Below are 14614 nucleotides of genomic sequence, written 5' to 3'. Positions count from 1 at the left end.
GCGAGGACAACATTGGGTGTCTGACTCTGAGTGGGATGAGGAGATCATTCATTGGGTGGGAGAGTGTAAGGGGCAGTGACTCAGCACAGGGTGTTGAAACATATGTGGAGTGAGAAGAGCATTTGCAGAGGTTAGGAGGCAGTGGATTAGTAGGAAACTGGTTATGTTCAGGGGGACTAATCAAATAAGTAAATATATTAAGAATAACGGAAGCCACGTTTATCACTGTCAGAGAAAGAAGTTACAAATTTAGAAAAGGAAAAAACTAGAATGAACCTTGTCATTTCACAGTGGGATAGGAGATAGGAGGAGTACTTATATTCCCTAGTTCTGTCCACTGGGAGGGTTTGGGAATCAGTGACACCTAAAAAGCAATGAGCACGCTTAGCACCCAAATCTTTGTTTCTAAACATGGCATAAAAGGAACAAGGGCTTCTTAGAGAATTGGCTGATTCCAGGGTTGGGGCAAAGAAAGTACAAAATAAGCCTGGATATCTTGTGCCAGAAAGTAAGGAAATACTCAAAGAAGGACGGGAACATGTCAAAATGGCACAGAAGCAGCTTGAAGGGAATTCTGCGGGCCAAATCTGGGACAATTGGAACTTCAAGATAAATAATGATAATGATGTATTATGTATTACAACTAACTGAACAAAATAGGAATCCTTGAGTCTACACTGATGTAAATCATAAATTGAAAGTCTGAGGAGCAACAGGATAGTAGCTACATAACTTCAATGTACCGCCCCGTAAAATACTTTTTTTTTAAAATATCTTTATTGGAGTATAATTGCTTTACAATGGTGTGTTAGTTTCTGCTTTATAACAAAGTGAATCAGCTATACGTATACATATATCCCCAATAAAATACTTTCAAATGCAAAGGAAAGTCACCTTAATTAAGTGATCAAAGTGAACAACATCAATAATGTGACAAATGGAATTATGTGCCACCTAATAGAATGCAATGAGAAAAACAAGTTCACTTCTGTCATATCATAGACTCAAGAACTGTTCCAGATTGAGGGAGACTAAAGAGACTTGACAATGTGATATAAACTTTTGCTATAAAGGATATCATTGGGACAACTAGTGAAACTTTAATGGGATCTATGGATTAGATGGTAGCAATATATCAGTGTTAATTTCCTGAATTTGATGCTTGCCCTCTAGTAATGTAGTGTGTCCTTGCTTGAAGGAAATACACACTAAAATATTTGGTGCAAAGGAGTATCATGCCAGTAACTTACTCTCACACCATTCAGGAAAAAAACAGTTGGCCTCCATATTCATGGGTTTGTAAATGTAAAACACATTTATATTGTATTAGGTATTATAAGCAATCTAGAAAGGATTTAAAGTGTACAGAAGGATATGCGTACATAATATGCAAATACTGCACCATTTTATATGAGACTTGAGCATCTGTGGAGTTTGGTATCCACGGGAGGTACTGGAACCAATCCCTCACGGATACCAAGGGATGACTGTTCTTTTTACTATACTTATAACTTTTCTGTAAGTTTGAGGTTGTTTCCAAGTTATTAAGAAAACACAATGTGCAGTAATTGCAACTTTGATCACAAAACTTGAATTTGATTAATTAAGACACAATCCATTACTAATAATGGATTTCAAAGGAATTACCTACTCTGACATACATGTGAAATCTGCAATGAAATGTTTGTGTAATACAAGGAAAATATCAACATTATTTATATACTAACCAGGAACCTTGAAAACAATCACAATTATAGCTATAAGTTTCAAAGAGAAATGTATTCTTCAAAATATTAAACATAGAGTTTTTATATGGCCTAGAAATTCCACTCCTAGGTGTATACCTAAGAATATTCAAAACATGTCCACAGAAAAACTTGTACACAAGTGTTCATAGTAGCATTATTCATAATAGCAAAAAAGTGAAACAATCCAAATGTCCATCATCTGATGAATAAACAAAATTGGTATATCCATGCAATGAAATTATATTCATTAATAAAAAAGAAGTACTGACACATGCTATAACATGGATAAAATCTGAACATATGCTAGGTGAAATAAGCCAGACACAATAGGTGATATACTGTATGATTCATTTATATGAAATATCAGAATAGGCAAATCCATACAGACAGAAAGCAGATTAGTGGTTGCCAGGGGCTGGGTGGAGAGAGAAATGGAGAGTAATTGCTAATGGAGACAGGGTTTCTTTTTGGGGTGATGAAAATGATAGGATAGTTGCACAACTCTGTGAATATACTGCAAATCACTTAATTGTTCACTTTAAAAGAGTGAATTTCATGTATGTGACTATCACAGTAAAAAAAAGTAAAAATAATAAATCCAGTGAAAGTCTAATCTAGTATTAAACAGATGAGAAATCTATTAAAACATTTAAATGAAATATCAAAAGTTAAACACATGACAAAGAATATAAATTTCTGCCAGAAGCCAACATTAGCCTAGAACTCAGTTCCCTTAAAAAACATGAACTCTGGGACTTCCCTGGTGGTGCAGTGGTTAAGAATCCGCCTGCCAATGCAGGGGACACGGGTTCGAACCCTGGTCCGGGAGGATCCCGCATGCTGCGAAGCAACTAAGCCCGTGCGCCACAACTACTGAGCCTGTGCTCTAGAGCCCGCGGGCCACAACTACTGAGCCCATATGCCACAACTACTGAAGCCCGCACACCTAGAGCCCATGCTCCACAACAAGAGAAACCACTGCAATGAGGAGCTCACACACCACAACGAAGAGTAGCCCCCGCTCGTCGCAACTAGAGAAAGCCCACACACAGCAACGAAGACCCAACACAGCCAAAAATAAATGAATTAATTAAAAAAAAACAAAACAAAACATGAACTCTACACCTATATACCAGCAACAAATAGATTTAAAATATGATTTTTAATATACCATGCAAGGTACCTAGGAATAAATCTTCAACAAATGTATATTACTTTTATGGATAAAATTATAAAAATGTATTAAAAGACATTAAAGAAATGGATATTAAATGGAAAGATTTATATATCAAATTCATGCTTAGGAAAACTCACTATTATAAAGATAGCAGTCCTCCCCAAATTGACCTATGCAATTTAATAATCAGATTCTAACATACATAAAAAAGATTGGCCAAGACAATTATCAATAATGTAGTAAGACTTCCCTATCACATATTATAGATTATTATAAAGCTATAGTTTAACTAAAACCAGTTGTATTAGCATGAGTTTAGAATAGAATAGTTTAGAGAGCCCAGGAACAGACCATTTCATATTTTAAAACTTAATCTATAACAGAGGTAACATAGCAAATCAATGGAGAAAGGATGCAACAGTACTTTCCGGAAATAATGCTACCTTTTATGGAAGAAGTTGGAAATATATATGTACATTTTTTTTTTTTTAATTTCCCAAATTTGGAGCTATGCTTTTTTTTTTTTAATTTTTTTTAATTAATTTTATTTATTTACTTATGGCTGTGTTGGGTCTTCGTTTCTGTGTGAGGGCTTTCTCTAGTTGTGGCAAGTGGGGGCCACTCTTCATCGCGGTGCGCGGGCCTCTCACTATAGTGGCCTCTCTTGTTGCAGAGCACAGGCTCCAGACGCGCAGGCTCAGTAATTATGGCTCACGGGCCCAGTTGCTCCGCGGCATGTGGGATCTTCCCAGACCAGGGCTCGAACCCGTGTCCCCTGCATTGGCAGGCAGATTCTCAACCACTGCGCCACCAGGGAAGCCCTATGTGCATTTTTAGTGATCACAATGACTAGAGGTTGCTACAGGTATTTAATAGGCAGGGATCATTAATACTAAACATCCTGCTATACATGGGACATTGCTGTAAAACAGCCATATCCAAAATGCCAAAAATGCCCTTGCTTAGAAATCCTGAACTAGTCAGTAAATGGTGCTGAAACAATTCATTATCCATATGGAAAAATTAAAATTATGTTCCTGCTATATACCATATACAAAAAACTATTCCGGGGGATTAAAGACCTAAGTGTGGGAATTGTGAAAGTTACAAAAGCCACATACCAGGAAAAGATATTTGCAATACATTTAACAAAGAATGAGTGTATCAGTGATTAATTGCATTTACTTACTACTAACAAAAACAACAGTGACTTAAACAAGATAAAAGTTTAATTTTTTCTCTGAAAAAAAATTAAATCTAGGGGTAGGCATTAAAAGCTGATGTGGTGCCTCCATGGATATCAAGGACTCAGTTTCTTCTATCATTTCCATCCTCAGTGATGCTTTATGGTCCAAGATGGCTGCTTTACCTTTAGCCATAGTTCCATGTTCCAGGCAGGAATTAGGAATTTTCCAGAATTTTTTCTGGAAAAAATGGCATTCCAGAAAGCCCCATCTCCTGACTTATTGTACAATTCATTAGCTACCTCTACCTGTAACAGAGGTTGGTAAATAAATTTTCAACTGGGTACAAAACCAAAAGTTCTATAGTTGTACAGGGAGAGTGGACATTATATAACTATTTAGAACAGGGGTCAGCAAACTATGACCAATGGGACAAATCCAGCCCACAGCCTATTTTGTAAATAAAATTTATTGGAACACTGTCATGCCCATCTATTTATGCACTGCTTATGGCTGCCTTCTCAGTGAGAGTTGAGGGTCCTGACAGAGTCTGCAGAGCCTGAAATATTTACTATCTAGTCTTTTACAGAAAAAGTACACCCACCACCCCTAACTTAAAAGGCAAAGAGGTACTTCCCTGGTGAGCAGGGGTTAAGAATCCGCCTGCCAATGTAGGCGACACAGGTTCGAGCCCTGGTCCGGGAAGATCCCACATGCCATGGAGCAACTAAGCCTGTGCGCCACAACTACTGAGCCTGCGCTCTAGAGCCCACAAGCCACAACTACTGAGCCCTCATGCCACAACTACTGAAGCCTGCACGCCTAGAGGCCGTGCTCCACAACAAGAGAAGCCACTGCAATGAGAAGCCTGCGGACCGCAACGAAGAGTAGCCCCCACTCATTGCAACTAGAGGAAGCCCGCGCACAGCAACGAAGACCCAACACAGCCAAAATATAAATAAATAAAAAATAAGTTAAAATAAATAAATTTTAAAATAAAGACAAAGAACTCCTACTAATTAATATGAAAATGATAAACAAATAAAAAAATAAATGAGTATGAAATATTAATAGGCAATTCACAGACTATAAATATATGCAACATCATGTATGAACTTTCCAAACAGTTCTAGGCAAAAGAAGCCAGATATAAAAAATACATACTGTAGGATTCCATTTATATGAAGGGCAAGAACAAGTAAACCTGGTGATAGAGGTCAGAATAGTGGTTATCTTTGGGGTTGGGAGAGGGCATCTAGGAGCCTTGTGGGATGCTGATTGTCTATATCTTGATCTGTGTACTGTTTTCATACATACACACATACACACACACACACACGCATGCACACCCAATATGTAAGTTATGCAGTTTTCTGTAAGTTGTGCAACTTTTCTAATCAACCCCATTGCTTCAGATACCTTTAAATTAAAAAACTGTAAGTCTGGCAAAGATGAAAATGTTCGATAATTCACTGTTTTGGTCAAGAGTGTAAGAAAATAGGCCCTTTCATATGTTCCTGGTGAGATTGCAGATTGTAATAACTTTTACAGAGGTCAATTTGGTAACAACTTTCAAAATTACAAAAGTATGTATCTTTTGAGCAGCATTCCACCTCTAGAAATTTATCCTCAGATATGTTCATGTATATGTAAAATAATATATGTACAGGGTCATAAATGCAGCACTTTTTTGTAATAGCAATGGCTATGCAGCCATCAAAGAACAAAGCAGTTAGTTTTTTAATAATATATATATTTGAATATACTATAATATAATATACATAATATACTATACTATAATGTAATATATTCTTCAAAATATATTGATAGTGTTAAGTGGAAAAACAAATAGCCCTGGATAGAGTGTATAATGACAAGCTTTATGTAAAAATTAAAATGTACAAAGTTAGCAAAGGAATCAATTAAATTTGTAAATAGAGAATCCCTGTCTGGTTCCTTGCTGTAACTGAAATAGCTTTAGTGTTTTGCCATTTAAACTGATATTCAACTGGCAAATAGCCATTATCAAGTTTCAAGGGTTTCCTTCCCTATCTAATTGAGAATTTTTATAAGGAATGGTTTTTGAATTTTATCAAGTATCTTTTTAACATCTATTGGCTTGATCATATTTTTTCCTTTAATTCACTGATGTTAAACATATTAATACATTTACAGATATTGACCCATCTTTGTATTCCTAGAATAAACCTTATTTGATTATTTAAAAAAATATCAATCCAAAGTACATAAAACTATAATAGAATAGAACTGGGTTAGATATTTTTATGACTGTTGACTATAAAACTTTAAATAATAGATATAATTAGAATAAAAAAGGAAAGTCTTCCTTCACATCATTATAATAACTTTGTTAATTTTAAAACAATATTTTAAAAGAAATAAACCTAAGAATATAAACGCCAGCATGATTATAAATATATTTGGCAAAGTAGTAGGCCATTAGTTAAATTGGGGGGAAAACTGTATTCCTATATACCAGTGATAACTCAAAAACACCTAAGTTCAAAAGCAAGGAAAATGTATAATTAAATACTAAGTTCAATTTTAATATCAGTTGTATCTTACAACAAGAGATTTACTCAAAATAAATAATGAAATGATAAAGCGGATTAAATTAAAGGAAGATCTAAGTAAACTATATTTCTAGGTAGAATACTAAGTTCAGTTAAGGTACAAAATGACTGAAATGTGTTTATAAAGTGATTAGTACAGCGCCTAGCATCTATTAAATATTCAATAAATTTTAGTTCTCCCTGCACCTAATTTAATATAATGTTATAATGCAATATCAATTAAATCCCTCATGAATATTTTATAAAATTTCATACAAGGGAAAATAAAATTTATCTGAAAGAGCAAAAAGGACACAAATACAATACATGTTTTTTAATGAACACTAATAGATTTTCCAAGATTTTTAAAATATCATGAAAACCCTATGATATTAAGTCAAATGTAGAAAAATGGTTCAAACAAAGTAGGTTCAACAGTAAAAGAACTTAATTATCCTCACACCATATACTATTCTAAAAGTCTGGTGAGTTAAAAAGTTAAACATGCAAAATTCTATTAAAAAGCTATGAAGAAGAATATTATAATATTCCATCTTTCTAAAGATAAAATCCTGACTAGTAAAGAAATTAAGGTCAAAAGTAAAATGGTTATATTTGAATTTTTAAAAAAAAATCTGTTACACAATAAATACCAAAAGGAAAGCAGGGAAATGGGAAACATTTGTATGACATTCATAACTTATAAAGAGATACTAATTACAATATAGAAACAACTGATGGAAATATATAGTCAGTACACTAAAACCTCACAATAAGTCATCAAATTAATTAAATCATTACGTAGGGATAAAATTTAAATTCTTTACCATGGCCTACAACGCCTTACAAGATCTAGTGCTGCCTACCTCTCCAGTCTCATTAGCGCTTTCTCCCCTGGTACACCATCCTTCAACCACCCTGACCTTTTTCCAGTTCCAAGAACATACCAAACACTTTCCCATGGAAACATGAAGATCTCTTCCTCCTTAGGGCCTTTGCAGATGCTGCTGGTTACCTGCTGGAAGCTCTTTTCCTCATTCTTCACATTGTTAACTCTTCAGTCTTCAAGTCTCAGATCTACCCTACATGATAACCCTACCTAAAGTGAATCCCCCTTATAGAGTTCGATTTCAGCTCCCTGTTGTCTTCCTTAGAGTACTTATCACCTTTTGTAGTTATTTTGTTCGTTTGCTTTTGTCAATCTCTCTCATTAGACTATTGAATCATGTAAGTCTCATTCACCCCATATTCCCAAATACAGTGTCTGACAACAAATGCGCTCAATAAATATTTGTTGAATAAATAAAAACTGAAAACCCAAGTATCAGATAATAATGAAATTACTAAATTATGATATAATATATTAAAACAAGGAAATGCTATATAACTATATATAACTGTTCAAATTGACAAGTATGGAAGTAGTAAAAGAAAATGTCTATATGAAATAATGGTGAATGAAGAAGCAGACTAGGATGCACATATATCGTACAACTATGTAAGGCAACTATATGTACATCCAAATTAAAATGACTAGAAAATAACTCATGGTGACAAAAAGGTTGTAACAATTAGCAGGCTTTTTGTAAAGAAAGCAGGTTGCTAACAATAACATTGTATAAAGTCAGTATTGTGGAAGAGTGCTTACAAAATAACAGTAAGTGAAAAAACAGAGCACAGTATTGTATGTACACCATGACTATAGCTAGGCCAAATTAAATATAGATTGAAAGAGGATACAGAAATAAAAATACCTATTGCATCAAGGTGAGAAACATGCATAAAATTTGTTTTTTAAATTTTCTTTTAAGGTTGTTGGTCTTTTAAAAATAATACTTAAAATGGCAGATAGTCATGAATGAATAAATAAATAAATCTCATTATCTCAACACCCAATTAATAAATGAATAACATTTTAGGTAAATATCTTTAGTCTTTTTTTCTAGTATATATAAGCAAAAATAGCTGTAAAATAAAATTAGAACTACACTATACATATTATTTTTAACATGCTTTTTTTCATTTAATAATATATCATAAACATCTTCCCAGTCTATATGGCTTAGTAATAAACTTTCAAAAACATTTTAAACAACAAGGTAATATTAGTGGAGAGACACACTAGTGGACTGAGCACAGCATAAGGAGTGGATCCAGGGCCCAGATCCATACCAACCTGCAAGTGTTTAAGCCATACACTAAGCATCTCTAAGGATCAACTACTACATCCATAAAACAGAGCAATACTGAAAGAGGGTGAAGCTGATGCTTCTTTACAGCTATTTTAAAGGGTAAATAAACAATGTAGGAGGGACTTCCCTGGTGGTCCAGTGGTTAAGACTTCGTGCTTCCACTGCAGGGGGCGCAGGTTCGATCCCTGGATGGGGAACTAAGGTCCCACATGCCGCGCAGCACGGCCAAAAAAAATAAAATTAAATTAAAAATAAACAATGTAGGAGAGGGAAGGCATGAAATATACTGACCAAACTGACAAATGCTAACTCCCAGAACAGTCTCCCAAGCACTCCATCAGACCATTAACATAAAACTCACACCATATCCCCAGGAGAAGTCCGAGCTGCCTTCAGTAGAGATCCCTGTGCCTGTATAACTTGGAAAAGCAGACCTTGAATTCCCAGTGTCAGCTGATGTAAAAGGTGATTCTTGTGTGATGTCAGACTCACTAAATGCACAATTTGGAAGGAGAAGAGAAAACAGAAAAATTCTTATATTTCCTCAAGTTTCTGCAGCATTAACTACTCAGCAATCTATTAGGTGATAAGCATGTGTAGAAATATATCCACAGAGGCAAAAATAAATGAAGGACTTGAAATGTAAGCATCATAGTAAAGTCGGACCTAATTCCTACAGAATTGATGGCAGCCATTCTAAATAATTCTAGTCTTAGTTTACAATGAATACTTTAACATTCCACTTATAATATCTACCCTTGAGAACTAAAGACATTTCAGAAATGTCTAGGAATTCACCTAGAATAGTATGTGAACTTGTATGGCACTTTTAGTTTACCAAGCACTTTCACAGATATTAACCCCATTTTATCCTCACAACAACCTGGTGATGCAGAACTCAACCCCTTTTTTAAGACAAAGAATCTGAGATTTAGTACTAGGTGTTGAAACTAGGTTTTATGACTGTAATTTTTCTATGATACCACATTGCTTCTCAGAACCCTCTGTGAAGTTAACGTATCCTCTATTTCTTAAAATAATAACTGCAGCTAATATTTACTCAGCATTTACTGTATTTTATCTCATTTATATTCACAACACCCTTTAAGAGATACTATTACTAGGTAAGTAACTTGCCCAATATTATTCAGCTAACAGATGACAAAACCAGGAGTAAAAATCAGATCTGTGTGGATTCCTCCTGAGTCTCTGCTTTTAACTACTTCATAATACTGCTTTTCAAAGGTTATAAAAATAAGTGTTTCCATTAGCAGTTCCAGAATGAAAGTTGAATGGTATTGAAAAAATGTGATAAAAATTCTTGTTTTGTTTCATTAGTACAAGGCTTGATACCAATCCTAAGGCAAAAAACCAAAACTTTTGCCATTATCAAGTGCAATAAGCAAACAAGTACACTTTTTGTTATTACCTTTGGGAACTTATGTCTTTTTCATGGGTGTCATTGGTAGAGGAAATTGCATCCAGCTGCTCTGGAAGGGGATGATGATTAAGAGCATGTTTTGTTATTCCTTTCCTGTGAAAGAGAAAAACAAAGTTATATTTCCTGTAAAGAAAAAATATATACTTTTCAGTAACTTGATCTACAAGTTAGTCGCCTACTTCTTGCTGTTCTAGAACTGCACTGTCCAATACAGTAGCCATTAATCACTAGCAGTTAAAATGTGGTCAGTTGGAAATGAGATGCACTTTAAGTGTAAAACACACAGGATTTCGAAGTCTTAGTACAACAAGAATGTACAATGTATCATTAATTATTTTATCTTGATTACATGTTAAAATGATAATATTCTGGATATATTTGGGTTAAACAAAATATATTCTTAAAATTAATTTCACTGCAAATTGAAAATATAATAAGGTATAACCACACACCTATTAGAACAGCTAAGATAAAATATGGTGATAACACTAAATGCAGATAAGGATATGGAGAAACTGGATTTCTCATACATTGCTGGTAGGAATGTAAAATGGTGCAGCCACTCTGGAATAATTTTAGTTTCTTATAAAACTAAACACGTGTTTATCATGAGACCTAGCCATTGCACTCTTGGGCATTGATCCCAGAGAAATGAAAATTTATGTTCACAACAAAAACCTGTACACAAACGTTCACAGCAGCTTTATTTATAATTGAAAAAGTTTGGAACAACTGAAATGTTCTTTGACAGCTGAATAGTTAAACTTTGGTATATCTACACAATGGAATATGATTTAGCATAAAAAAGGAGTGAACTGATACATGCAACAACTTGGTTGGATTTCAAGGGCATCATACTTAGTGAAAAAAGCCAATCTCAAAAGGTTACATATACTATATGATTCCATTTATATTACATTCACAAATGATAAAACTATAGAGGTGGAGAAAAGATTAGTGGTTCCAGGGTATGGAGAAAGGAATGGATGTGACTGTAAAGGGATATATAAGGATGTTTCTTGGTGGTGATGGAACAGCTCTGTATCTCTATTGTACCAGTGGTTACATACATCTATAAATGAGACCAAATTGCATAGAACTATATATACATATATACAAAGGAGTGGATATAAAAATTGATGAAAACTGAATAAGGTTTATAGCCTAGTTAACAGTACTGTACCAATGTCTGTCTCCTGGCTTTGAAATTATATTATAGTTACATAAGTTGTCATCATTGGGGGAATCTGGGTGAAGGGTTCATGGGACTATGTACTATTTTTGTAACTTCCTGTGAGTCCATAATTATTTCAAAATAAAGAGGTAAAAAAGTTAATTTCACCTGTTTCTACTATTTTTTTAATGTGACTACCTGAAAATGTTAAATTATGTATGTGTTTTGTATTATATTTCTATAGGACAGTACTGTTCTAGAGAGTTCAACATGTGCATTAGAATAAACTATGGGGTCAATTATTATATGTTCCAGTCCTAATCATCTACAATAGACTTTCCTTCCCCACAAAATTCTGTAGTCAAATAACATGATAGGTTAAACAAAGTTACTCAGGTTTCTTTACAAGAGGTCTTCCCAGGGCTTTGAATATGCAAATGTATATTATAAATCTAATACTCTTGTTTCACAGGAAAGCAAAGTGAGGCACAGAGGGATTAAGTAACCTGCTTAAGGTCATATGGCTAGTAAGTAATGGAGCCAGGATTCAAATCCAAGTAGTTTGTTTGAGGCTTCTCAGAGCAAATGAATAGTTTGAGATTTTAGTAAACTGTACCATTTTTGTATATAAAGATAAAGACCTAGTCAGCAGAGCTTGTACTTTAAATTATTTCTCAAATGGTGGGGCTGGATTTGTGTAGAGCTATTTGTACTTCTCTCATTCAATGATTTTACAACCAAAAGCTTGTCTTTGAGACAGTGGCAGGGATCAGAAATGTGAATTCCAGCTATGAAATAGAAACTTAAAACATATTTTAGTCTGTCAGAGAAATTTGGTTATGAAGTGACAATTAGATAATACCAAAGAAATATTAAATTTGGTCATAGCTTTGTGGTTACATAAGAAAATGTCTATAATTTTTAGAAATGCATAATGAAGTATATGGAGTGAAATGATAGTGTCTGGGGTTTTCCTTCCTTATTTCACAGAAGACAGGCTGAAAAAAATATATAGATGAAAGATGAAGCAAATATATTAAAATTTTGATAACTGTTTAATGTAGGTGATGGGTAGGTCATTATATTATTCACTATACATTTGTGCTTGAGATTTACCATTTTTAAAATGTTAAGCTGTATATTTTATCCCAACCTCTTTTCAATATCTATAATTTGGAACTATTAGGGAAAAAACTAAAATTACTTCTTCAAAGCAAATTATCATTATAACACCTAAAGTAAAAATTACTTTTAATATACTGTTATTTAGATGCATATAATCTTCATTATCATCATTATTCACATTATTCTGACACTTCTAGAGAATCATCTTTTGGGAGAGTTATCTTTAGGGAGTATCAAGTCAACAATAGAGAACAAGTAACTTAACCATACTGGGTCAATAATTCTGGCCCAATAAGTGCTATCAACAATTTTTTCCATAAATGGTATTTTTTTTTCACTCTCAGAATAGTCAGAATTAATTAGGAAAGCAGATTTTTGGCTAAGCCCTGTTCCCTTTATTGGTAAATGACTTTCTTCTTCCTAGTTCCTAAAAAGCCTATTAACTGAATTGCTTCTGTGTCCTATCCTATTATTTAGTAGATAATAAGCTTCTGAAAGGCAAGGAAAGATCATAGACTGATTTTGTTTGTATGGCTATTGTACCAAGTAAAGGTGGGAAGGGACAAGGAAATTACCATTTACCGAGGACCTACTATGTGTCAAGCCCTATGCCATCACTTTAGGTATGCTTTTAGATAAGGTCTTATTCCTATATTACAGAAATGAAGGCTCAAAGATTTAGTAACTTGCCTAAAATTAACAAGGCTAGAAAAGAGTCTAAACAGAAACCCAGATGTGACTGAAGATACCATGCCTGTTAATTACCCTGTATAGTTAATATTTAATTAATAAATGTATGGTTGCTAAAATTACATAGTTTAGTGGAGGAAAAAAATTGGTATTTGAGGTTGAAAAACCCAAGCTCAAAACCTATTGGTTATATAATCTTAAGATGTGTACCTTTCTGATATTTCATCTGCTGAAAAACTAAAGATAATCATACCCATCTTACAGAGTTGTTAAGAGAATCAAGATGTGAAAGTCTTTTTGAAGTGTAAAGCATTAATAAATGAATGACATTATCATTACTTCCTACATTATAACACTTCACTAGGGGTGGGAGGTGGGTCTTTAAGCAGGAAATATTTGCTGTCTAAGGTCTCAAAAGCAAAACTGATCCTCAAGGATTCTGACACGAAATTGCAGAGGTGGGGAGGCAGTATGTGTAATGGTTATGACCACAAGCTTCAAAACCAGATTGACAACAGGTTTGTACTTCAGCTCCACCACCTTCTGGCTGTGTGATCTTTGGCATGCTACAATCTTTAAGTCTGGGATCTTTATCTGTAGAAAGTGCAAAATAATAGTTCCTATCTGGTCTCCTTATTGACAGGATTAAGTGAGCTAATGCATGTAAGCAGCTTTGCACTGTGCTTGGCACTAGACGTATTCAACTTCATTGTAGCACTCAGCTATTAATAGCTTCACGAGCTGTCAATGGTCATTGACACTGGGGCACGAAGCACTGCGGAAACTACAAAATGCCTTAGGAAACCCAGTCCCCGAGCTCAAGAAGTGCAACCCAAGAGGGCCAAGTCCTGGGACAGCACAGGTAACACGCCCTTAGCTGGAGATGGAGGTAGAAGGGGCAACGTCCGGCAAGGCTGGGAGGAGAGAATTCCGAAGAAAATTTTCTTTCCCTCGCCCTGGGAAAGGAAAAAGGAGCAAGGGACTGGTCAGGGAGGGTCCCCAGAGCGCCTGCGGCCCGCCTCGGCCTGGGCCGGGCTGGGGTGGCTGAGCAGTCCACTCACAGCTCTAAGTTCTGTGGCACCGCCTTCCGAGTGTATCTGGAGATCATCCTCCTCTTCCTCCTCAGCCGCGGCCGGGGCGGGTAAGCCAGGTTGGGGGCTTCTGGGCCTGGCCCTCCCGCCGGCTCAGGTTCGGCCCCCTCCCGCCACCTTCCGGCCCCGTCTCTTAGACTCCGGGCCGTCACTCCCCCAGGATCCCCATCTCCCTAGTCTTCCGCCCTCCTTGCTTCCCCGTGGAGCCGGAAGTGATGA

At 35.3% G+C, this 14614-nt stretch overlaps 1 protein-coding gene across 10 annotated transcripts in view; it reads right to left on the bottom strand.

Moving 5' to 3' along the window:
- FAM149B1 (family with sequence similarity 149 member B1) overlaps positions 1 to 14498 on the bottom strand; it is a 63095-nt gene extending 48597 nt beyond the window's left edge. For 9 of the 10 annotated variants that reach the window (XM_082406856.1, XM_082406855.1, XM_082406858.1 and 6 more), the window contains exons 1-3: positions 14366 to 14498; positions 10304 to 10408; positions 9236 to 9365 (exon numbers count right to left, since the gene is read on the bottom strand). In XM_082406856.1, the coding sequence (XP_082262982.1) occupies positions 9236 to 9365; positions 10304 to 10408; positions 14366 to 14412 (282 nt within the window). In that variant the 5' untranslated portion in view covers positions 14413 to 14498. Of the gene's footprint in view, positions 1 to 9235; positions 9366 to 10303; positions 10409 to 14365 lie in introns of those variants that run through there. The other variant, XM_082406859.1, reaches the window with a different exon arrangement.
- Positions 14499 to 14614: the final 116 nt, after the last annotated feature.

The sequence above is a fragment of the Balaenoptera borealis genome, assembly GCF_965194805.1.
Source record: "Balaenoptera borealis genome assembly, chromosome: 10".
Classification (NCBI taxonomy): Eukaryota; Metazoa; Chordata; class Mammalia; order Artiodactyla; family Balaenopteridae; genus Balaenoptera; species Balaenoptera borealis.
Note: the sequence above shows the minus strand (reverse complement) of the source record. Positions and strands in the feature narration are given on the sequence as shown.